Raw genomic sequence first — 25,826 nt, 5'->3', positions numbered from 1 at the left:
TTTGGTGTGCAGCTATCTGAAAAAGGCCACAATAACGCTAAACCAACGTGACTCAAAACTGCAACAAAACTGCTCAATATTAAGTGTTGTTCGCTTCCAATGGAAGGGGAGGTTGGGCACAAAAGGTGCTTGAGTCAGACTGAAAGACTTCAATTACACATTGCTGCATTATTAACGGCTATATTATTAATATACTTACATTTTGAAGACTAAAGTTCATTCAAGTCAGACAAGCTATGACAGTATTCAAATACATATAAATCAAAAGAATTCTAGATTCACAGCCAAAGTAGTAACAAAAAAATCTCATTGTGCAGTTGATGCACCATTTGCAACACCAAACTTATGAATTCAATAGGAAAGATTGTGGCACCAAATTTGGGAATATTTTCAAGCTCTAGTTTTACTCAGGACAGAAGAGTTGCCAGCTGAATAAACTTAATTGACTACTCTACTTTCCAGCTCTTTGTAAACAAGGCTCCATGTTGTGCAAAAGAGGAACTTTCGCTCCCCTTTTTCTTCAAGAAAAGTATCTGAAAGGCAAGCTGTAGTGATTGTTTCTGACTGCAGTAGAATAAAGAAGCAGATAGAAAAGTAAGTATATAAAAAAAAGTTCTTACAGTAAAAGCATCTGTCCTGGTTTGATTTTGTTTATGAAAAGGCACTTTACCTATTGCTAAAACTCCCAACACCGTACTTGTCCTTTGAGTTTTTCTGTTAGAAGGCTGCATTGCAAAGTGGTCAGCATGAGGATACAAATGCTCTTTATACAATGCCGATCTGCTACAAATTTTACAATTACACATAGTATCTTACACCAGTTATCTAGAAGAATAGATTCATGTTCAAAATAGCAACAGATCTTCAAACAATACTTCAGTGATGACATTTGTCAGAGACAACACACCACCTGTAGCGAGTTCACGCTAATAAAATCAGCAATGTAAAAACCCTTCAGAAGTGAGTCCTCAGTCTTTTGTTTTCCTCTCGCAGTCTCTCAATTTCAGCTACTAAACTTTCATTTACAGAGTATCTTTCAAGTAAAGCGTGCATTTCATTCTACAGAAAAGAAAAAAGTCCCAATCAGTAGTAATAAAGTTAATAATTCCAGTTTTATCCTACTGGCTTTCATATTTCTTTTAAGAATGAAATAATGTAGATAATTCTGTTTTTAAAAACTTTTGATAAGAAAAGTAAGCTTTTCCCTTTTATGCTGACATACAGTATTTTGATCATTAATACATTAGTGAATATTTTATCAAAGGATATTTTGCAGTTCTTCGGAATGAGAATCTGCTAATGCTGATTCCATTAAAATGCTCAGAACCCAGACAAGGTCTTTTTAACGCAGATCAAAAGAACAAAGATTCATAAAAAGGTGAAGCTGAAGAATACAGAACAGCTCAGTATGCATACAGTACCGAGAAGTGAAGCTTTCTATTTGAATTCCATCTATCTTCTCCTTACCCCAGCCTTTGGCCCATTCCAAAGGACCAGCTTAATTTGTTTGTAACTCCTGAACTCCTGAAATTCATACCTACTCAACTCCAAGGTTTGCTTTATTAATCAAAGAAATAAACAATTTAATGGATTCCCATTCATACTTTCCCCTTCCTTCACATGAAATCTCCCCTTCTCGGTCTTAATAAACAAAATGGATTTTCACTTTTGAGATAAGATGACATGCCTTGGTATTACCAAAATTGAAAACTGAATACATTTCCCATCATGGTCCTTGTACATACCAACTGCATATGGAATTGCTTGATCATCTCCACTTGCAAATTCACAATATCTCGATGGCACGCTTCTCTGGGGGAAGAATTGCAAAAGGACAATGCTTAGATTTATTTAGGAAGCATTCTCTCTCGTACCCTCAGCATCCGAAACTCCACATTTCCTCACCTTCACTCTCATAAAAAGTCTAGAAACCCTTACACCATGAAACATAATCCTCTACAGCTTATTTTGGAATACTTTTGTCATGACATTGATTTTCATAAGTACCATTTTTTCCAGCATATAGGACTTTTCAGTTTAGAAACACAAATTTATACATGGTGATTTCAAGATTCTTTCTCAGTTGCAAGCCACAAGATCCTCTCATTTTCACCATTCAAAGCTAATTTCCAATCCCTTGATCACAAGCACTGCAGAGAAAGACACTTATCTGTACTTGAAGATATGCCTTTCAGTACATGACTTTCAACATTCTTTTGTAAAAGGGCCCAAAACAGCAACTGTGGTAAGTGATACATTATTCTCAAACCCATGGAATTATCCCACTAATCCATACAAAAAGCAGTGGCAGTGTTGTCTGCAAAGTGGATGTGTATTTGTTAATTCAAGGACCACCACTCCACACTACAAAAAACACAGCTGAAAATAGCCTCTGATCACAACATTAATACAACAGTTCCAGGAGCTGAGGAAGAACAAGAACAGCTCACAGAAAAGCAGGCAAGTTCACAAGTTCTTCCTGAACAGTGCAGTTGCCTGGGATTGAGTACTGTGCTATGGGGATCACTGGCCTGACAAAGTAAGGTGTTTCTCAAGTGGACACACAGATCTTACTTCATTTTCCTTTCCTCAAACATACAGCAAACGCAAAGGAATCTCCACTTTCTCCTTCCACAGATTACTGTGCTACAGAACTCCTACTGGAGGCAATCTTCTTGGAGTGTATCAAGTGTATAGATGCCAGCTAGCATCCTATAAATCCAAAGATGTAGGTTATCTCCCAAAGGCAGGGAGATCAAGAAGCAAACATTTTTTTGGAACCAAATTAATTATATATTATTCCTGGTCCTTTCCTGAAGGTCTGTGGTTCTTCCGCCCATTACTTGAAGAGGAATGAATTTCAGGCAAGGAAGGTAAAAATCATTTCCTCAGATTCCAGCAGCTGAAAGGTAGTTAGATCAACAGGGAGCTTACAATAGTTCCCTTCCCTCTTACTGACCCCAGTACTAACAATCTTTTATGATGTTTAAACGTATCTGTAACTTACAACTGGGAAAAGAGCCAGCAGAATCTTCCAGCCACTCCAAAAAGTATGGGTCAGAGGAGAAACAGAATATTTAAGGCTCCAGATCACAGGTACTGGAAGCAATAGACTGGAAAGCATAACTTCTAACTCTGGGGTGCCTGAACACAGACGTTAAAGAAAACACATCTGCAGTACACAGACTGCATTTTAAGTTACATCAATTACAGGTTTTCATCAGATGTGTGTTTATTGCCAAAAAATCCCAGGGGAGTTTTACCATACTATATTTATGTAAAGACATTTAATAACACTTGATGTATTTCTTCTGTGGGTAGATACAGAACAGCCATAGTGCACAGACCTACTAAGCTAGTTTTGCTTTGCTTTTTGTCATCAAGACAGCAGCATTTCCCCTGCCCAGCAAACCTTCATCATCTCCATTCAACCTACTTCATCTTAAACATGGGTTGGGAAGTGATCCCCCAGGTAAGATTCTTTTAACTTCTTCACCTTCTTCAAACTCCACTCTAAATAGAACCATACTAATTTGACTTTTTTCAAAACAATTGGAATGTTGGTTAGATATCCACAAAGTAGGCTGACACCGACCATCACAACACAGACACTATTTCAGTGCAAAGCTCCACCAGCAGAAACACGCACACACAGTTTTACCTTACACATGCCAAGTAACAACACTCAAAGCCAACACAAGTCAAGTGGCTATGTCAAACTCTCCTCACTGACAACTTGAAATTTCTCCTGCTCCTGCTGGGATAGGGAGATGAGAGAGGAAGGAAAGAAATCAGTGCAAGGCTTCAGGAAAAGAGTAGAGACGTCGCTATGCAGACTGAACTTACCGTCGGAGAAATATTCACTCATTCTGGAAACGTCAGCAAAGTCTTACACCAACAGCCCTTGGAGGCATCAGTCTAATTAGTCATCGGAGCTATTAAAAACTAAGTTTCATACCTAGTTTTTCAAAAATAGAGCTAAAAATAGTGTAACTTTCTAATCCAAAAAGAAATTTGTTTGAGCAGATGCTGAAACACCTCATTAAGAAAACATGTCATTGAAAACAACAACACTCTGCAGGAATACCAGTACCTGAAGTCATCCATTGTTTCTTGTATCATATTCTGAATGAAGTTTATTTGAATTGCTGTCAGAGGTGCATTTGGTCTGCTACTCCCAATGGTTTCTACTATTTTTTCTGACAACGAACTTGCAACTCCAGCAGTGACAGATGATGTTATCTTTGAACCTTTACAATTGAAAATAAAATACTGAGAACCCTTAAGACAAACAAAAACCCTTCATATACCTCATTACACAGATACTTTTTTAAAATTAATCATTTATTTAATTAATTTTACCTCAAATATTGCTTGGTAGAACAATCCAAAACAGATTTAGAATGAGTCTTTACAAAGGCAACTAGAGACATTCTAGGAGGGATAGCTTGATTTAAAGAATCAAGATCAGATGTTCTTTTTAAATGCTAAGTCCATTTTATCAGATATCACATCGGTTTACAATCAACCACACCTAGAACTGGGCAAAAATTATCAACTTACTCGTTGAGGTAGTACCATTTACTGGCAGATCATATGCAGGATGGGCCTGAACATTTTTCATTAGTTTCTCATTTGCATCTGGAGTAGACGATGGTGGAGAACTTAAAGTTACAGGTTCTATGCTTGATAAGCTAGATTTTGAAACCTGATGAAAAAAATAATTTTTTTATTATTTTAAAGATGAAATCTACTTGTTAAAATCATCTAATTGCACTTGAAGAGTGTAAATTTTTTTTCTAAGTTTTCCAAAATGCACTTTCGAACATTTTTGCTTTTAGGAATCTGCTCGGAAATACATGCTTTTTATTTCCTAGCAAGATATCTGAAAAATTGATTGCTAAAACATTCCAAATTGCCTCAAGTGGGCACACAGAAGAAAGTGCAAAAAGTGGGGACCTCTAATTTTCACATCAAAAATGTTGTGACTTCATTGTATCACTCCTAGGAAAGTCAGACTTCTCAAGAGCAATACAAAAGTAGATAAGCACTGTACAGAGGCATATCTCCAGATACATGCAAAGATATCTCAAGAAAAAGAGGGAGACAGAGAACAGGGAAAGAAGAGGGTGGAATTGACCTAACAAACAACAATCAATCATACTGGTGATCCAATCAACCATCTAGTGATCCTTCTTGATTTTCTAAAAAAATTAAAATAATACTCAGGCTACCTGCTTTGTTTCATGGGAACTTCTGTACCCTGAACTTATTTAAGACAAACATATTAAGACAAACATTTATCTTCCATTTCTGAAGGTCAGTTCACCTAAATCACACTAGGTTTTACAGATTTGTGTGTGAACAGAGTTGCAAAATAACATCAGATGGGGCATTATTCAGGACTTTTTTCTTCAAGCCGAAATATTCTGTCAAGATTCTAAAAAGACCACTCATAACAAGAATACCTGCTTTAAGACGTCTATTGATTCTTGTTTTCCAAGACTTATTTTCATAGAGTCAGTCTCTGGATGTTGCTCTTCTTCTTTAACTGGAGATCCCACAAGTGCATGTAATGGGCTAGACTGTGTCCCTTGTGCACTACTGCCCACTGGGTTTCTTTTTACTGGAAAGGCAATGGTCGGCTGCAGGAGAAAATCCAAACCAAAGGGGTAAGACTGGAAATCCAGGCCTAAAAATAAAAGGGAAAGACAAAACACACAGGTCAATTAACACACACCAAATCTATCCCACAGTTAAAATGCCTACACAATCATACAAAACTGACTGACAAAAAGAAATCATTAAAAAATGTTCACCACGTAAACTTCTTCCTTCCATCCAACTTAAGGTGTTTCCATCCTTATAAAAGTAGTAAAACATGAAAAGCCTCTGTATATCACTATAAATTGTATAAAGGAAAAAAAAATCACTTTAGGACCATACTCTTGACTTCCTGTTACCATATTGTGTCTCTCAATGTGTCAGACAACTTCAAGAAAAGTTGCTTCAGTGACTGCTTCAGTCATTTGTTTATTTTCAATGATATGACAAAACCAGCATGTGAGAACTAGCACAGACCTCCAAAGGCCCATCACTGGCATATGCTTACCATTTCCTTGAGGATCTTCAGTCGCTTTATTTGCAATAATATCTACAAAATAGCAGAACACAGAAAAATGAAGTGCCTATTTGTACCACTGCATCAAGTTCATAATCAAAGACAAATTAAAATATCAAATAGGTACAGTAGTCAGTAAGACACAAATGACATTTTGTCATGCTACATGCAGACAAATGGTGATTTACAAATTCCAGTATCAGCAACTTACCATCTCTGACTGGAGAAAACACATCTCCTAAACTACTTCGACCCACATTATCAAAATTATTTAATTCAGCACATTTCCCATGATCTGTTTCTTTAGATGGAAAGACATCCAAGCTGGAACTATGGGGAAAACCTTCAAAGGACAATATAATTCAGTTAGTAATTGACCTTTTCCAAAAATTTCCAAAACACACTATGGCTAAACAATCTCAAACCAAGCATGATACTTGGGGAAGTCCAGTAAGCACTTCAGAACCATCTGCAGATGCCAGTTAGAGGGTCAATTTCAACTTCCTCATTTGGGCTGTCAACAAAGGTGACTACAACTAAAAGCTCAAGAGGAGGGTTGTAAAATTGGAGAACACACCCATGTTCAGAGAAATCTATATGGATGGGTGCAGCAATTTTATGCTGGATCAGGTGAAGTGAAAACTAGTGACTGCACCTTCTGCTAATAAGGTAACCAACCACATTCAGATGATAAAAAATTTAAACTTGTTCTGCAAGAAAAAAAATTTGCTGTACTGTGCTTGCCATTAAGCACTCCAAGGGGCATTATAAGAAACACCTTTTTTAAAGCTTACCTAGTGTTAGTATTCTCTGCTTATTTCTAATATTAAAAAGTCAATTTATATATTCTAGTATTAGAAAAGCAGGAGTTACAACAAGGTTACAACCAAACTTGTTCCTAGACCTTTCCTCACTCTACCTTCAAGCCCCATCCCTCAAGATCCAGTCCAGGGGGAAAAAAGTTAGCTTTTATATGTAAGGTACCAAGGACAGTTGTCTGAAGAATGGAAGTGTATCTTAGGTCAAAAAAAATCCCCAGAAATGATTCAAATTACAGTTTTTAGAAAGTCAATTGAACTGCTCAGACAACCACCAAAATAACTTTCGTAATTTCGCAAAATATTCATAAAACATGTAAGTACTTCTCTGTGTGGGATTACTTATTGAAGTGATCCAAATATGACTGTGTGGGTGACTGCAATTAATTATGGCCAAGTATTTACATTAAGTAGAACTTGAGTTATATTTACGATTTCACACTTAAATGTATTAATATATTACATTTTTCACTCCTTCAGATGTGTCAATTGTGACACCAACATGGAATTGGCACTTGCTAGTTAAGTAAATACTTGGTATACTGAGTCAAATCAGAAGTGCAGCATCAACCTGTGTGTCAGAACTTAGAGGATGGAAAAAGTGTAATGTAAAATTGGACAAATGTATCTTGTGTACTTCTAATCATTCCCAGTAATCTAAATGTAGAAGGTATCTAAAGCAGAGAACGGTTGCTGAATGGGAGTTCATGGGAAGCCAGCTCAAAGTACATCCAAGTTTCTCATCGCATTCTGACTTCATTTATATTTTAGTATCTTAATATCTGTGACAGAAAGCCTCAATTTTGTTTAAATATGCTATCAGATTACTTTACTGAATGCCCCTTATTTCTCCAAAGTTAAATCAAATGAACAGGTTCTAGAAGAAATTCCAGACAACAAATGAAATCTGTGGTATCCCATCCATTCCCATTTTTTAACTTTAAAGACTCTTATCTTCTGGAGTACTCAGAGGTCTTCTAAAATGAACACTCAGATTAAGGAAAACTGTTTTGCTTGGTAAGCCTTTACTTTCTTAAAACATTTCTTTATTTTGCATGGTCCTCTTTAAGGGGTAACAGCCATTACATCTTCAAACAGAGATAATAAATTGTATGTTTTAACCAAAATAAAATTTTCCACACCATTCAGTAACGTTGATTAGCAGCACCTCTTGCATACACAGGGAACATTCTACTTCACCTCATACTTCACTACATACCCAAGGGAGGTCATTAATACACATCCCTATGGACTGCAGTGGCTTATTGCCTAATTACTGTTACTAAATGTATTTCTCCTAACTTTAAAAGGGAGGGGGAAAGTGCTGTTACATTAAAATGGATTGAGGATTTTTTTTCAAGAATCAAACTAGCAATGTTACTGATTTGATATTTTCAGACCTCTTGAATTAAACAAAACTTTAAGAGTACATTTCATGCAGTGGCAGTTTTGGAATGCTCAGAATTCTTACAAAGGACTTGTTAATTTCAGAGGCATAGATAGCAAGTACAGTTATACAACTAATCATATTTGCAACTATATTTAACATCTTTCCTACCATGTGATACTGGAATCATGCCTCTCACAAAAATACAGTTCAGTTGTCACTTGGGTTTTTGGACTAGGTTCTTTTCCTTTTTTCCCTATGTTTTCCTTGGTTTTTGGTTTTTTTTGGATGAGGTCTGTTACTCCTGTTTGTTAATGGAATTACAAATCTTTAGCTCTGCATTCCATGCAGACATTTCATCAGAAACTACATTATGTACATAATCTGCAAGAAGTCAGAATGCAAGAGATAGTCCCACAGTACCACCACAATTTTAAGACTTCATGTGTCTTAAGCTTACAGGAGGACCCAATTTACCTCCTACAGTCTCATAGCATGTGTAACGCAGTGGGGAGAGAAAAGAAACATATGCACATATACACAAGTACTTCCTAACAAATGCCCTTCCCTCAGTGAAATTTTCATACTGTAATGGTCGAAACACAAAACACTGCTTCCATCTTCCACATTATGCCAACTATTTAAAGAGTAGGAACGCAGCATTACCTGTTTTCTCCTGAAAAATCTCTCCTCCCTTATTCTCATTTGTCAATGTAGGATGAGAGGAAACTGTTGCTGATGCTTGAGAGGCAATGTTTTTGATGCCAGTATTTTGAATTCCTCCACGATTACTACCAGCTTTGACTTCTACTCTTTTGGACACAGGTTTATTTGAAGAACCTGTGAGGTTAGACTGAAGGAAAAATAGAACCAATTAAGAGAAGTTATTATTTCTTCAGCCACAAGTAAAAATACAAGACAATATACTTTCATTTTTAATAACAGTAAAAAATTCACTTCAAGTTGCAAACGTTGCCTAGGAGATATGCCTTTATAAATATTAAAAAAGGTATCTTCATGTAACTTCAAAGAGCATAGGAAACATCTGTATTATCATATAGGTACCCCCACAAGGATAGCAACAATTTAACAGTGGAGTGACCCTGCATGAGTCAATTTTGATCCCAGGTTTAGATAGAGCAGAAAAAAAAGAGGCTGCATTATTAGGGACTCCAAATTTTACAGGAATAGTTAGCCACTAGCAGCAAGCATGCTAGAGGAGAAGGAAAGTCTCAGAGTGGTAAAGAATCCATTTCAAAGATTCTCTCAGTGTCCACTAACTGGAAGCACTGGGTTTCTGGATATTTGGATATATATGGATAGAGTAGAGCCTAATTAAGTCTCAGAAGAACCTCTTCAGTCTTCTCTATTTTTTAATTAACTTCTTTACTGTTTATATGTGCTAGCTTAAGTCCACATATAGGACATACAAAATACCTGCATATGAGCAGCCCTGTGTCTTCTCCTTAAGCAGAAGGGCCATTACAGACCTTTCTGCTACTGCCTACAAATAACCAGAGGTGCCACAAACTGATCTGCAAAGGCAGCACATCCACAGCAGAAAATCAGGAAGACTCTAAGTTCCACTTATTTCTACACTGAGACCAGGAGTGGGGGGAATTCCACATCAACAACGCCTACAACAGCAGTTAAGACTAAGCAGTTTATAATTCCTATGTTAGTATGATCCAATTCTGTTGGCATCTGCAATGCTTAGACAGTGAATATTAACTTTTTTTAGAACTTAAACTTATGCTTATGCTTTGCTTTCATTAATTTGCATACTAAACAATAAAAATACCTTGGAAAAAGTGCTACTGAACTGAAGACGTATGCATTTCACACAGCCTTTGTGAGCAGTAACTGCTTTCACTGGTGATGTCAGTTGTCTTAAGTCATACTGGCAGATCTTTCCCCGGGAACATCCTATAGCCAAAGTAGTACCATCAGGCATGAAGTCTACTGTGGTCAGAGGAAAATCAGCTACAATTGTTGTCAGCAACCTTCAAACACGAGAAAGGACAGAATGAATCTTATAGAATTCACAAGTTGGACTTTTCAACACAGAATATCTAAACATATATATATATATATATATATATATATATATAAATAAAAACTTTCGTAATTCGGCTATAGGTCAGTAGTTCAACTTCTCCAGTGTCAAGTAAATTCAGTGAACTATTTTAAGAAACAGTAGATTAGGCTTACACTAAGCATTCATGCTTAACAAAAAAAACCCTGCATATGTGCCAGAAGACTTCAGAGGGACAGGATCACATTGCCTTCTTAATAGCAAACACCAACATTATTTACTGGTATGATCCTATGCAGCAGCACTCATATTACATACATCCTCTAGCTCCCCAAGCCCATCAGCTCTACTATTCCACAGCTCCGGGAAAAAACTTCAGGTCTTAGTTTGCATCTTTCTAAGACATCGTTCCAAAATGCAGACTCCTGTTTTTATTCAGCTAGAGTAAAAGCACTACTCATGCTAAAAGCAATGTCCCACAAAATCACTTGCCATCCTATCCTCTTACTACAAAGTCCCATCACCCATGTCCCATCCTTCCTGCTTTTTCATCCAACATTCTCCCATATCTCAGCAGCTCTGAGCACCAGTTACATCTTTTATCTTAACTTGGAAAGCATGCAAGCTAAGCTCAGGTGTCTGAAGGTCCCCACAGGCTGAACTGCCCCTCACAGAAGTTAACTGCTTTCTATCAACAAGAAAAGCCCATATACAAGCACTGGGGAACATCACCCATAAACTGGACTTCAGTTAGCTCCCACATGCCTTGGGGTTTTTCAATTGTTTTTTTGTTAACTTAGGAAGCAAAATGGACTATGGGACAGGTTCTCCAGTAGCAACATGCCAACCACTTCAACCATTCTGCATGGGGGCTGAATGAAATAATTCATGTCATAATTAGGCATGTTTTTCTCAATTTATAAAACCCAAATAAGGAATCTTCTAAAATCAAAAGGTCTTTCATATACTCACTTTTTACTTAAAGTGTCATAGAGAATAATTCTTTTATCCAAACCTACAGTTACAAGCAGCAGCTTATTGACTGGAGAAAAGCAGATTTCTGAGGCTGGTGCTTTATGAGTATTTTCAAAATTATGATATGGGCTCTGGCTATTTACATCCCAGAGAGTTACATTTCCACTGTCAGAAACAGTGCCCAGCAAGGATTTCTTAAAGGATGAATATTTCAAGTGTCGAATAGGCTGTAAAACAGACATAAAAATGAATTTTAATACCAATATTAAACATGATATTAAATTATTTTTTAAAGACACAAACAGATTAGGAATACAAAGTTTAAGTTGTCTACAAAAGCTTCAACTCTGAAATATAAATAGTAAAACCAGGAAAAATAATTTTGCATTACAATGCCATTTTTGGTATTGAAGGGGAGACCTTTTTTTTTTCCACTGTTATGGGCTACCATATGATCTGATCAGCAAAATTATGGAGAAGAAAAATGAAACTTCCAGAAAAGTTTCTCAAATTTTCAGCAAATATCATGGCTTCATACAAAAACCTCTCGCATCACATCTAAAATTAAAGGAGTGAAAAGATACATTATTTCACGAACTAGTCTTCTGCCAAGAACTTTGAACTTAATTCCCCTTCACAGACTTGAGGTACATGGGTAACAGCCAATTCAATAAGACACACAGACTCCAGAGTCAAGCAAGTATGTAGGTCCTGCAGAACAGACTTCAGCCTGTGGACTAAGACCACAGAAGAGGATAACGTGTGGTTTATCACATGCAGCCTTGCTATTGCAGAAGTAGGTAACCCAGGAACTTGCCTTTCAGAAACGATGTTTTGTTTCCACCACATTGATTCAGAGGATGTTTCAGAAGGTCACAGCTATAATACTACAGCACTCAATTTCCAGATTAATTTTACTTATGACCCATCTGCACCTATCCTGTGACCATAACGCCCTTACACTTAAACAGTTTTGTAATTCCCCAGTGCTGCTACCCCATGTTTTAAAGAACAGCAAGCTCACTTTCCTTCACGCTTTATATTGCTATAAAAAAATGAGAGTCCTCCAGGACTGTTTTTTCAGTACCATCAGTCTTTGTGCTACTCTCCCAGTATGAATCTTTCCTGAATACAGACAACTAAAATCTTTTACGATCCTCAAAATATTTTGCTACTATCTTTGCAATGGCAGTAACATTTCATCCATTTTATACTGTAAATACCCACCCCAAAATATCCTAGATTACGTTTTCTTTTTTGAGTCTGTTTTGGTCAGTGTCATTTTATATTAAGAAATCCAATTCCTTCTTTCCCTTGGAAATTTTGAAATTCTACTCTAAAAGAGCCTCAGTTGCCCCCTAAATCTGGTATCTTGATTTTACTGTCACAGTGATTCCTGTGTCTATAGTTTCAACTATTTTTTGATACTGATACAATCCTCTCTTAAGGGCAAATGCCTTCTCACTAGGTTTCATCATAGCTCAACCTAGAATCACAGAATTGTTAAGGCTGGAAAAGATCTCAAAGATCTTTAAGTCCAAGCCTGACCCCAGCACTGCCATGTTCACCACTAAATCACGTCCCTAAATGCCACACCTATGTGTTTTTTGAATGCTTTCAGGGATGATGATTCCATCACTTCCCTGGGAAGCCTGTTTCAATGCCTCACTACCCTTTCAGAGAAGAATTTTGTCCTAATATCTAAACTGGCGCAACTTGAGGCCATTTTCTCTTCTCCTATTGCTTGTTACCTGTGAGAAGAGACCAACCCCCACCTTGTTAGTACCTATTTTTCAAGTGAATGTAGAGAGCAATAAGGTCCCTCCACATGACTCGTTTTCTCCAGGCTGAACAACTGCAACTTCCTCAGCTGCTCCTCCCAAGGCCCGTGCTCCAGACTCTTCCCCAGTTTTGCTGACCTGACTTCTACTATCATAAGCACTACTGAAAATATTAAACAAGATAGATACTGAAAGAAAATATTTGTTTGATTAATATGAGTTTCTTACCCATCCTATCTAGTATTTTCCCCCCAAAGCATTGATTCAAGTACTTAAGTCCAGTCCAATGAGTACTCATATATTTTATTTGCCTGAAAATGCTCTCAAAACGTTATTGTTTTATTCTGGCATAGACCACGCCACAATGCATTGTACTGGCCTTGATCCTATTTCTGTCTTTAACTTCATTTTAATGGAGATTTGTGTAGCTTCATATTCTTCCAGCATTATTTCCACCACTTGTATTGTGTGTCTTGCTGGAAGCCAAATTGCTTCAACCTGTTTTGAAGAGGTGGCACCTTCAACTGCATATTCAAATAGGAACGAGAACAACTCTTCATCATTAATATGATTCTCTACTGGTCACAATTTTATCATAATTTTTCTGTTTGTTTACATTGGAAAAAATACTGAGAGATTCAGGAGTAACAGCTTTAACAAGATCTACATGGGAAACACTCCTGACCCTCACAGTTGTCTCAGTTTTTCACCTCCAAATACCTCCTCCTTCTTTCTGCCCTGGCATCTGCTCATATTTCATTTTCTCACTCCTGTCCTTCTGCCCATCAATTATTCTCTTCTAGCTCTTCTCAAACCTCCCTTGCTATCCTGCCAAGTCAGCCATTTTCTTTTCTCCTTTATCCTTTTAATTTCACCCGGTCTGGGCAAGTTCTCCATTTTCTTTCACGTTCCCCATATTACCACTGCTCCCCACTTTTAGCTTTAAAAGCTGACAAACTTTCCACTACATGGAGTGGCCAGAATTCATCACACTCTTTTACAAATCAGCCAGCTGTTCAAACAGCTAAACTAAATCCTGTTGCTAGGAGAATTGCATCAGACAGTGAAGACTTGATCAAACATTATATTTTGAAACAAATCTTAATTTATCCCCACAACAGCAAGCAGATAAGAATCTGGTAGTTTAAATGCATGCCAATAGCAAAGACAAATTATGGGATCTGCAAACAACTCTGCAAGAACTCAATTCTAATAAAACACAAAGGTGTTCTAAATGAAAATCAATTAACAGAATATAGGCTAATGCTCCGATGAAAAGAATTTAAAGTTTAAAGTCAGAGAAAGCACTGCAACCTTGACCTATTCTACTACTTGTAGAATCTACACAACATGAGAAATTAACTGGCACAGAAACTACATTCCATCATGCTGAATCAAACAGAGACAAGCTAAAATTTACAAGGTTAGACTTCACATTCTTCAATTCTAAAAAACGTTACTATGGAGTGGTGACCCTTCCCACGTCAGAAAACTAGTGCCAGGATCAAACAGTGTAATACGCTGTTTATCTGTTCAAGTCTACTCTTAAGGAAAGCCGGCCCCTAAGCTATAAATCAAGTAAAGGCTTTTTAACTTTAACAGAATTACACAAGTCTTCAGATATTTGCTTCACTGCAGAATCAATTCTCCAATTCTCCAATTAAAAACCAAAACAATAATAAAGCCATTTCTCCACATAAAAGGAAAGAACATTTTTAGGATCAAAGACAAGATGGGAATATGGGACATCCAACTAGCAAACCCATTACAAAATCATAGCTCAATTCCATTTTAAATTAAAGCTATAATCAAATAACTGCCCTCCCTAAGAAAATGTTATAGACCCTTTAGAATGTGAACAGGAGCTCTTTGTTTGCAATTACTTTAACACATCAAATAGCTTTATCCATCCTAAAGGTCACTCAGCTTTGCAGCAGACTTCTTGATTTCATCTAACAGAATAGTTATTCACAGCATCTCTCTTACTCCTAATCACTTTCCGGTGGAAAGAATTGAATATATTAAACAGGTTCGTGCAAATCATCCTCACAAGAATTTCTTCATTTTCCAATTAACTAGCAGCATAGTCCCCACTCTGGATATTCACCTCAGCTGCATAATCCAGCCATGGACCTGATGCCTTAAGTTTCAGCTTTCGTATTGTCTAGATTCTGTACTGCACTGGTATGTAACTCTGAACTTCATAAAAAGCGTTACCAAGTTCTCTTCACAGGGTAGTTAGGCAAAATAATCCTTTTCCAGCCCGAGAACCAAGGACACCGTTTCAGCTTCAAGCCCAAAATGTATCAATAACAGCAAATTGAGGGGAGCAAACTGGGAAGATGGGGCTTCATAACCTGAAGCTATAATTGGACAATTAACCCCCATATGTAAATGGACCAAAACTTATAAAAGTGTGAAAACTCGTGACCGGGTATCCATCTTGGATGGAGCCACGGCCAGGCTCTTGTACTGCCCAAGGTGTATCCTTTGAAGGCCTTTTTAATAAATACCTACTTTATTCCTTTAACCCTGTCTAGCCTCTCAAGGCATCAGACCTCCCTGCAGCTCCTGCCTCACATCCACATTCGTCGTAAGACCGTAACAATCAAATCAGAAAAATGACCCGACTATACAGATGGATTTTTGAGATCAAACCAAGTATGAAGGACAATTTTGCTTCAATATCAGTATGAGATTGGCAATGGATCAAAGACACTGCAGCACCTAGGAGCAGAGAGATTTTGAATTTAACAGAGATTTTTCATCAGAAAGTATACCATAATTCCCGAGACACTATGAGAATGTAAGAGATTTTTCACCACATTATACTGCTTGTGTGAGACAGGAGAAGAATTTAATTTGACACTATCGGCAATCTAAGACTGAAAAAGCTGTTGCAGTAACAGAAAAGGAATAAGTCACACCTTCAGCATTCCTTGGCAACATCAAAGGTCGGGTTTAGGACCAAAGCAACATTTCTGCATCTCCCAGGCAGCTCCTACCTCTGTAAAAATGATTCAGTAGAAAAGGAAAGCATGCCTAGAACTCAAACGTATGGCTATCCATAAGACAAGACAATTCTCACTAAGAGCACATATTGGAATTTCCAGTGGGACAACACAGCTCATTTGCTACTGCAAATGCTCTTATATCAAGGGAATTCCCCTTGCGATACCCACTAATTCTTTCAGTATCTTTTAAGTCTGCAGAAAGGAATTGCAGCAGCAAACCCTACCAAGGTTCCTAAGTAGTACACATGCTTTGCGTTTGCCTTGTGCACAATCTTCCTTCAAACTAGTTCTCCCAAATACTAACTAAACACCTAAGTACGTAAGATAAAACCTCATTACTTTTCTCTTTGAGCAGCTGTGCAATTTTAATCTCCAGATTAAATACACTTATTTCCAAATGCAGGCTTGTATTCACCCCTACCGTACAGACAGCTTTGAATAAGTTAGAACCCAGGCTGCATAGTCATTGCCCTCTGCAACAATATATATGGAGTGGTGAACTGAAATCCTGGTTTGTAAAGCCAACTGTGCTTTAATCACTTCAAAGATATCTAAAAGTTGGTTCTTGAGGAGCCAGTGTCTACCAAGTAAAATTTGCTGGAACCTATATAGAAAAAAAGGCACTTGAGAAATTTGTATTTTGATGCTGCCTAGTATTTAAGGCTAGCAGACCACAATGTGCATTACTTCTTCTTTCCTTAAGGGCACTCTTAAAAATTAAAATGAAACAGAATACCAAAACTTAAAAGCTCTTGATATGTACTTTCGATTTCTAAAGACAGCAAATTAAGCTTAGTACCTGAAAGGAACTTAACACAGATAGCCTACCTGTCTGCTGCCATAACCAAAGGGACTACTTGATAAATTGGTGGTAACACTGTGTAGGATGATTTCACCACTCAAAGATCCAGAAACAACATAGCCATCATTCCAATTATATGCAACACATGTGACTTCATCTTTATGCTCCTGTGGGAATGGGAGGTTAAAGGGAGAGTGTTAAAGACATTCTTCCTAATTTATGCTTTTGCAAAAGAACTTCGGCTTGATTTTTTTCTGACCATCTGTACCATTTTAAAAGATTCAACAGTTGTTATGGAGTATCACAGAGAACAGCAGCAAAACATACCAATGATCAATCATAACCACTCCCTGATTGTTTACATTAGGTGGTTTTAATAAATTAGTATAGATGATCACATAGTTATATACAATATTTTGATAAGACAACCAAAGAGATATTTACCACAGGTGTTATGAACATTATTTTAAAAGCAAAGCCTCCCAGAAACCAGTGATATTTGAATATACTTTCTGTTAATCTGATGTACTACTGACAACTTCCCCTTCTGTCACTTTTAGCATTAACACATACATTTACCAACCAGCTTTTCAGTACAGTAATTTTCAGTGATGATACTGTGTATAATGAACATATTTTTCTCCTATATTCCTACATTGTGGAAGACAATTGAGCACTTCTAACCCAAAAGTTAGGAACAGATATTTAAAGTTTTGTATTTGTTACCTAGAGGTTTTATTTCCAACTCTAACTCTGAAAGTCCAAGAAAAAAGGGATAAATCAAAGCTGAAGTTTCATAGCCTCTTAAAACAGTGGTGCTAAATAAGGGCAAACCATCTACTGAAGGCATCTGGGAAAGACACTAAGCCATCTTACTTTTCACGCATCATAAAAAAGTTTTAGAGAATTCATACTGGACCAGTTAGAAGACAACCATCTCACAGTTTTGCACATTAGTTCTGCTACAGTATTCCACAAATACAGAAGTGTCTTCTCATTCAACATACCAGAAACAGCAATTACCTGGAATGCAGCTCCTGGAAAAAATCCCCATCAGACAATACCCATAAAAAATTGCAAAATAAGAAGTCTATTCTGAAAATTTAAACATATTTTATTATAGAATTGTACTCTGAAAACACCAAGTTACATATGTTTGTTAAATTTGCAATTTACAGCACATAAAGAAGACAAACTCGAACAAGACCCAGCTGTGTGCTAGCTCCTATCTGTGACCTTGATCCTGCAGACACTAGACTTAGAGAAATTTTTTTTATAGTTGGCAGCAAAACCTGGGAGTGGAAAGCTACAGTTCTTTCTCAGCCAAACTTACCTTTAGGCTGCAGTAAATCTTTCTGGACTTCAAATCCCAGATATTAACTGTGTTATCAAGGCCTCCACTGACGAGATACGAAGAACTAGAATTCAAACTCACAGATGTCTGTTTTGCCTAATGGGGAAACAAGAAAAAAGTATGCTAAAGATAATTAAGGGATTTATTCAAGCTTACTTCAAAGCATACTGATGTGTGTTTTCATTTGCATCAGCACAAATAGTCCTACTATTTGTGGGAATAGACAGACCTATTCAGACTCTACAGCCACTTCCTATCAAAAGGCATTTAGAATCAAGGCCAGTTTGGACATACGCTTAAGATACTTTAAAATGTAAGTATATTAATTAATAAACCTTCAAATACTTGCATTTTCCCATTCCCATTTCAAATTTTTTGGCACCTTTTCCTCCAATATGCATTTTCTCTTTAAATTATAGCTCCATAAAGTGCAATCAGAGTATTTTATTCAGCTATTGAGGTTCTTTTTTAAAAAAAATCCTAAGTTAAGGAAAAAAATTCTTTAGAAGAAAATCAAGAAGTTGTCTAAGTTACATACTTCACATTCCTGAAACATTACAGGGAATATTATAGCAGCAAACCTCGGTTAAGTGATTCTTTTTAAAATAATCAATGAAGTACCAGTTTTTGAAAAAAAAAGTCAATCTTAATGATAAGCCTACACTGAGGACAAATTATTATTCAGTTCCATCACGTTGAAAATTCACTTTAAAGTTCTCAAGATTTGAGTGAAGAAAAAACAAGTCCATCTAATTATTGATATGATAAAATTGCACGGGATTGCATTAGTTATAGATCAAATTTAGTGAAATCTTCAGGACAAACACTCCATCTTTGAAAGTGTTTGCTTCAGCACCCTAAAAGCAAGGTTTGAGTAACTCTTCAGAAAACTCCCAGTCCAAATTAGCATTACAACAGCTATCCAAGGAGAATAAATAGAATGGTTTAGAACACTAAAAAGCTATTTAAGTGACCATGTGAAGAGACTCTTCTAAAACTAAGTCCAGCTTTTTGAAGTGCCACACTTGCATTTAACAGGGAAAAAAAAAGCCTTGAACACAACACAAACTCTCTTGTTTCTTCCAATTCCAGAAGCTGGCACATGTAGGCTCCAAGAACAATCTCTACACAGACTCTTTATGTTTTCCAGGGTGCAACTCATAGGCATGTACAATACTGACAGCTCAAGCTGGAAAATGAAGTTCAAACTTGAGCTATTCCATCTCCTACACGTTAGGTTACATCTGAACCACTGACGGCCTCAAGTTATCACACTGGTGTAACTGCATCTGTATCTTCTTACTGACAGAACTGTTTTAAAAGAACTATTGCCCCCACTCTTTATATGTATTTAACAATACACAAGGAAATGTTTTTACAATAATTCTAACAATACTAAAATTAAATTGACCCAAATATGCAGAACAGATGTAAGACACACAGGATACAGAGTGAACAGGGGAAAAACTGAGGGAAAAGCATTACTCATACTTACTCCTTCAGCTATTTCAAAGAGTGGAACAGGTTTGCTTTTACAGCTTGAAACAACAATTTTATCACCAGCAGCAGAAGCAGTGGCCAGATATCTATCTTTGTCACAAGTTAAGGAGCATAATTGTAGGATACTGGTGATTAATAAAAGCAATAGAAGTTTCCCTTATTGAACATAAGACAGATTGGCTAAACAGTCTAAAGCACTGTACCTTGAAGGGACCTAGAAACAGAAGCATAAGGCTATTTTCCAAGCTTCCATTAAGAAGTTCTTGAATTAACTACAGCCCTTACTTGCCAATACAAGAAAGACAGCAATTTCTTTGATAGAAAAGATGAGAAATATCTGCCAGGTATTATTTAAGAGCTCTTTACCACTAAGGCAGCTTATCCAGCCTACAGTTCTATTTCCCCACACCCCCAGGTAAGAGCCCCATTTATCACTAGTTCAAAGGAAAGTCTGTTGCTGTTGGCAGACTATGGATTTAAAGAATGGTCATGACAAATGTTAGACTACTTCACCATACAGTTTCTAGAGTACAAAGAGCAGTTGCCAATTTCTCCCACTCTGTACTGAGAAAAGAAAAACAAAAGCCTAAAAAGAACCTTTTATGAAACCAAGTACCTCAAAGTAATAAGAACATTTATAGAACGACAGAGCAGGGAGACTGCATCTGCACCACCACCAAACAAATTGAGTAATCACTCAGTCCTCAGGCCAATGTCCATTGTGATATTGTATTTGCTCATTTAAGAATAGCACAGGTTAATTGGCTGAATTTAACACAAGAAAACCAGCAGGCAGAGTAGTACTTGCTATTGCTTTCATTATTTTAAGGCACTTTTGTATAATTTTACAGAACTATGCAGAACCAGAACTAATGCTTTATCCCTAACAAGCTGACAAGTCTATAAAGCAAGGTACTTCATTGTTTCAGTTTTGGGAGATGAACAGGAGACTTGGTAGAAGAAAGCACATAAGACAGACTGTCTGAAGATAAAGTTTACTAAACACACGTGAGTGCGGATGCATATCCATTATATCTGTGCTTCAAATTCTCTGCAAGCTCCAGAGCTAAAACATTCATTTCTGTTCCAACTGGTGTAACGTTTTTGCTCATCCATTAACTAGGGAAAAAAAAAATCTTTGATGACAATTTTCCTCACTATACTGTGTATGGAATTTTACTACACCAGCAATTGCTTTGCTCAAACTCGTCAGTTAATTAAGCACTGTCTTGAAAGCAAGTATCATAATCAACTACTGAAGAAACAAACAAGTAAGTCTTACAGTTGGCAGGCAGTTCAGGCATACTACAGCCATTAGAAAAGCCTTGCCTCCCGACATGAGAAACTTCTTCAGAATTATTTACCATCTTCAACTGACTCTGTAAATCCCTTCAGCAAGGAGAACCACAAAACTTTGGTCAAAATACATACCAATACCAATTCAATTTTAAATACATACCAATTTTACACAAGACTTCAAAACACGTCAGGCCTGTGTTTTACAAACACTTCAGTAAAAAAAGGAAGGAAAAAAACCACTGGAATTTTGCAGAACACCCACAGAAGTATGGCTGAAGCTGTTAAGGATACTATTGCTGGCCCAGCACAGTGAACTGACTGGATGTGAGGGTGTATGTGGGTTGAACTGCTCCACCACAGTGAAAGATGAGGAATCCCATATTTTAATGTCATCTCCTGATGATGCAAAACGTATGCTTTCTTGCATGGCTGCACCTGTTTTGGCAGAAATAAATGAGGTAAGTGAAAATATATATTTTAAAAAAAATAAACCAGGCACCCTAACAATTCAAAATGACAATTTTAAATCGTATGGTTGCACTTTTCTTGGTAACCACAACATTAACTTGGAGAGTTAAACAGTTAGTACCCTCCAGCTGCATATACGAGCAAAAACAGCAGACACTGCAAGCTTTTGCTTACTTGAATTCTTGCAGGAAATACGTGGTTTCTTTGTCATAAAGCTACCCCTCTATGGCATCAAGAGACTAAAATGAAGCTTTTATCTCCTCAGCTCACAGCTGCCTACCAGGAAGCCCCGAGTATGTGAAGGACCCATTTCCCACCAGTAGATGGGGATATACAAACCACAGTCAAACTGTTGCAGGGGCAGTATGGACCTAAAGGACTCGTTTCGGCGTTCATCTCACCACTCCAGAGGAGATACCCGAGAATCCTTTAAACTTCTGACAGCAGAATACGAGCGACAACGAGTCACCTTTCACTGCACCTTACAAAACATCACAAAACTAAAAGGCCAAAACCAATATACTGCTACTTAATTTGACTGACACCTTTTAAGACTTAAAGCCAGGTTAACTGGTGCCTGGTTTGAAACGCTGATTCTCAGCATTTTACTCCTGGTAATTTTAAACTATCGAAAAACGAAGACTGTAAGTGCGAGCCTTCCCTTCAGCTGAAAACACAACAACCCCTTAGCCAAAGTCTGCGGGACGTTTCCACACAGCTTTAGGCCATTCATTCCGGGAGTGCTAACATTCACAAAACTACACAAGAAATTCAAGGTCCGCGTACGCCTTCACTTGGCATCAGCCCACGGAGCCGCCGCTCTCCCGCCCCGCAATTCAGCCCTGGAGGCCGCGGGAGAAGCCGCTCGGCGCACCCCGCCCCGGCCCCGCTCCTGCGCTCTCCCCGCGGCGCTGCACACCTGGCGCGGCGGGCACCGGGCCGAGCCCCCGCTGCTGGCCCCGCCGGCCCGGCCCGGCCCGGCCCAGCCCAGCGCCGCCTGAGGGACCGGCCCGGCCCCGGCTCCGCCCGCCCCGACTGGGCCCGGCCCGGCCCCGCGCGCGCTCGCCGCCGGACTTTCCGCGCCGCGCCCAAGTTCACACGCCCCGTCCCGGCAGCCCCCGCGCGCCGCTCCCGGCCTACGGCGGCCCGCAGGGGCCCCGCTGCGGCACCACGGCGGCCAGGGCCGGGACGCGCCCGGATCAATGACCGCGGCCGGCCCGGGACGGCCGATGCGGGACGGGCCCCTGACCCCGCACGGGCACGGAGCCCCTCCCTGGCAGCTGCTGAACGAAGGTGGCGCTGGCCACGCAATAAACCCGCCGTAAGTGGGTTTGAGGGACACCACATCTGCCCCGTTTTGATTTGGAAGCGCAGATTCCAGTGCTGAGCGAAAGGTATCCAGCACAGCCCGCATCTGGGATTTCCGTACATCTCTGACACGGGGATATCATGGCGACCGAGCGAAAAAATGATAGCAGTTAATACATTACTTCTAGTAACGCCAAATAATAGAGAATTGCTGCATCAGTTTCATGACTTGCAATAGAACTGTGTCAATCTTGGTCATGCTGTATTTAACAGGAGGAACTTTTTTGTTATTTTCGTCTGGTAAAATAAAAGGTAGCACTTTCTTTAAGGTAATACGTGCTTGCACTCCTGCTTTCTACCCCTAAACACAAAATTACATAGTAAATTTAAAGGGATATTAGTCGTGGGACCTGTAGCAAAACTTTCTGTAGAGATCTGCCTTCCAGTGAGTCTTCACCCTGTGTACCCTCAGAACCAGTGGAGCCGAAATGCCTGGGTTACTTTCCTTTTCTGATGGAGTCCTGATTTTCCCAAGTTCATTTAATATCTAGTCTGTATAAGTGAACTCAGAATCAGGAGAAAAGAAATCATGCCACTGTTACACAAAATGCTGTTATTTCCCTACAGCAATGAGAATCATGTCTTTATTGCATCAATTAATCCTCATTAACCAATCATTAGTCATCATTTATATCTTAATCCCCTTTCTCAGCTGAGTGTTAAGGGATCTTCAGTATTCCTGCAAGTCTTCTACCCTCACTCTATTTTGCAGTCCTAATTTGCTGCTAAACCTGTCATGTTTCACTCCTGAGGCCAGCACTTGTTATTCCATTCTAGCTTCAGTACAGAAAAAATCTAAAGCCTTTTCTTTACCACAGCCATATCCTCTGGCTTTTTTTCTTTATCTCCTCAATGTGGAGCGTAACTGTTTTTACAGACAGATAGGTGAGCACTTGCCTGACAAGCCCTGAAGCCTTGAACAATTAAAATTTTGGGGGGTTTTAAGTAAACATGATCAGCATGTTTTGCTTTATTCTTTAACAGCCTCTCAATTAAATCAGGTTTTTTTTTTCCTGCTGGTAGAACCTTTGCCGGCATTTTTTTATGCCAGTGCCTGCGCTGTGCGTGTCGTTGGTATTGTAAGGAACCATTGGGACGCGTTGGTGTATCCTGTTTAGGGAAAGGACCGCAGCTAGAAGCGCATCCCTTAAAACCAAAGTGGCGTTGTTGCGGAAAGGCCGCCTGGGCAAGGCAGGGCATTCCCAGAAATTGTGCAAGGCTGTAAAAGCAGTGGCAGTGTGAGCAATACACAGGTAATGAAAGGCAAAATAGTTTATATAATCATTTTAACTGTATTATTACTATCCTTACTAAAACTTTTTGCACATAGAAGTATTCTTTCTTTTCCCATAGTAATTAGACCTGCTGTTGGGGGTTGGGTTTCTTTATTTTTTTACTTACAGATTTTTTTCCCTGTAAGTTGCTAGGAAACTAACTACTGGGTACTCATGATACTTAAGAAAAAAACTAAAGAAGTTGCTAAGGAGGGAAGAGGAGTGTAGCACCTGGCTGCACTTCTTTTGTCTCTGGGAGTTTCTCTCGGAGGGAGAAGATACCCGAGTTTTGGGGGCAGGTAAAGGACGGGGCTGGGGGCAGCTGCGCTCTCTCGCGCTCGGCATCGGAAGGAGCGCGGTCAAGCTGTTGCTTACTGCAGGCAGAATTCGCTCTCATCACTGGAGCCCAGTCCTAGGGATCAACCACCATCTGCCCCTGTGACCAGGAATTCTGAGCTCTCCTTTCCCCGCCCTGCGGGAGCCGCTGTCCCGCCCCCGCCGCTCCTTGGGCGCTGCTCTGGGTCTTTGTGCGCTGTAGCCCCGCACCCCCTGCCCTGCCGGGACGTCCCGCAGTTCCAGCTACCGCCGCCGAGCTTCTGGTACGGCTCATCCAGCAGCCCGGGATTTCTGCTCATCCCTGCCCTTCCAGCTTGGTGCTCCCCAGAGTCCTGCAGGAACACCGAGATCACACGGCCCCAGGGTTTTGTGAAGTGTTATAAGTGTATATTATAAAATTGACTTTTCGTAAGATGTGTGCTATATGATTAATAACTTTGTGGTAAGGATATAAGAGTTTATTTCTGCTATTAGCAAAGAAAATTAGGCATAGTGGTAGTAGTTGACATAGTATGCTTAAACTGTCTGTTTGATCGGGATAACGTCCCGTGAACATGTAAAGAAGACCCTGCTATTGATAAACCAACTATCAGCATCTACCATCTGAAGAAAGTATGGACCAAGGCCCAAGCTGGAGGTGATAATGAAGACACAGCCAAGAAACACGCATGCTCTAAAAAGGGGTGGACCCAAGGAGGGACCATGCTAAACAGTCCCTAGAATATGAAAATTAGTTTCTGGAAAAGTATGAATATTCAACAGATTGATACAAAAGAAAGGATATTTAAAGAAGGCCTCTGAAATAGGAGGTTGTGGACTTGGCTAAATGCCTAGTCACCCAGCCGTCCGTACTTCTTTTTTGCTTAAGATGTTTCCTAATTTTCTTATTTTTTTATTATTAAACCTATTTCTTAAAATTAACCAGGAAAGTGAACTCCATTTTTCACAGAAGCAAAGACTCTCCTCCATCCCTTCCCGTCTCGGCCGAGAAGGCCGTCACGAGGCTCCTGGTTCTGTTTTGTTGTTAATGCTGTAGTTGTTGTTGTTTATTTGCCTTGTTATACATACTAGTAAAGAACTGTTGTTCCTATCCTCACATCTTTGCCTGAGAGCCCCTTAATTTCAAAAATTATAATAATTTGGAGGGAAGGGTTTGCATCCTCCTTTCTAAGGGAGGCTCCTGTATCCCTAGCAGACACCTGTCTTTCCAAACCAAGACACCTGGATTAATAACAATTCTTGGATAAGCCTAAGATTTCAGTTTTACTAATACATTTTCACCTTTCAACATACA

The 25,826-nt window shown here is 38.8% G+C and overlaps 1 protein-coding gene across 2 annotated transcripts; it reads right to left on the bottom strand.

Annotated features, from left to right (window-relative positions):
• Positions 1-385: 385 nt before the first annotated feature.
• On the bottom strand, positions 386-22,641 carry NEDD1 (NEDD1 gamma-tubulin ring complex targeting factor). Of its 2 annotated transcripts, none has more exons than XM_066183420.1 (15): positions 22,474-22,641; positions 21,378-21,521; positions 19,783-19,877; positions 18,267-18,383; positions 16,960-17,100; positions 11,334-11,563; positions 10,128-10,329; positions 8,993-9,179; positions 6,333-6,464; positions 6,113-6,154; positions 5,469-5,692; positions 4,564-4,708; positions 4,094-4,250; positions 1,746-1,812; positions 386-1,059 (listed from the first exon to the last, which is right to left on the bottom strand). In XM_066183420.1, the coding sequence occupies exons 2-15, from the start codon at positions 21,511-21,513 to the stop codon at positions 955-957; spliced, it is 1,980 nt and encodes a 659-aa protein (XP_066039517.1). In that variant the 5' UTR covers positions 21,514-21,521; positions 22,474-22,641; the 3' UTR covers positions 386-954. The 2 variants fall into 2 exon arrangements, with proteins under 2 accessions (XP_066039517.1, XP_066039515.1); XM_066183418.1 differs by lacking the exon at positions 22,474-22,641 and adding an exon at positions 22,341-22,382.
• Positions 22,642-25,826: the final 3,185 nt, after the last annotated feature.

The sequence above is a fragment of the Chamaea fasciata genome, unplaced genomic scaffold, assembly GCF_029207755.1.
Source record: "Chamaea fasciata isolate MVZ Bird 193981 ecotype frontalis unplaced genomic scaffold, bChaFas1.0.hap1 SCAF_5, whole genome shotgun sequence".
NCBI lineage: Eukaryota > Metazoa > Chordata > Aves > Passeriformes > Sylviidae > Chamaea > Chamaea fasciata.
This window is presented reverse-complemented; position numbering and strand designations above follow the sequence as displayed.

Coding starts and splice junctions, on each gene's coding strand:
- NEDD1 (XM_066183420.1), bottom strand. CDS start 21,513: ATGCAAGAAAGCATACGTTTTGCATCATCAGGAGATGACATTAAAATA. Junction 19,878..21,377: donor ACTGTGCTGGGCCAGCAATA/GTATCCTTAACA, acceptor CTTGTGACAAAG/ATAGATATCTGGCCACTGCT. Junction 17,101..18,266: donor AGATTTACTGCAGCCTAAAG/GTAAGTTTGGCT, acceptor CCATTCCCACAG/GAGCATAAAGATGAAGTCAC.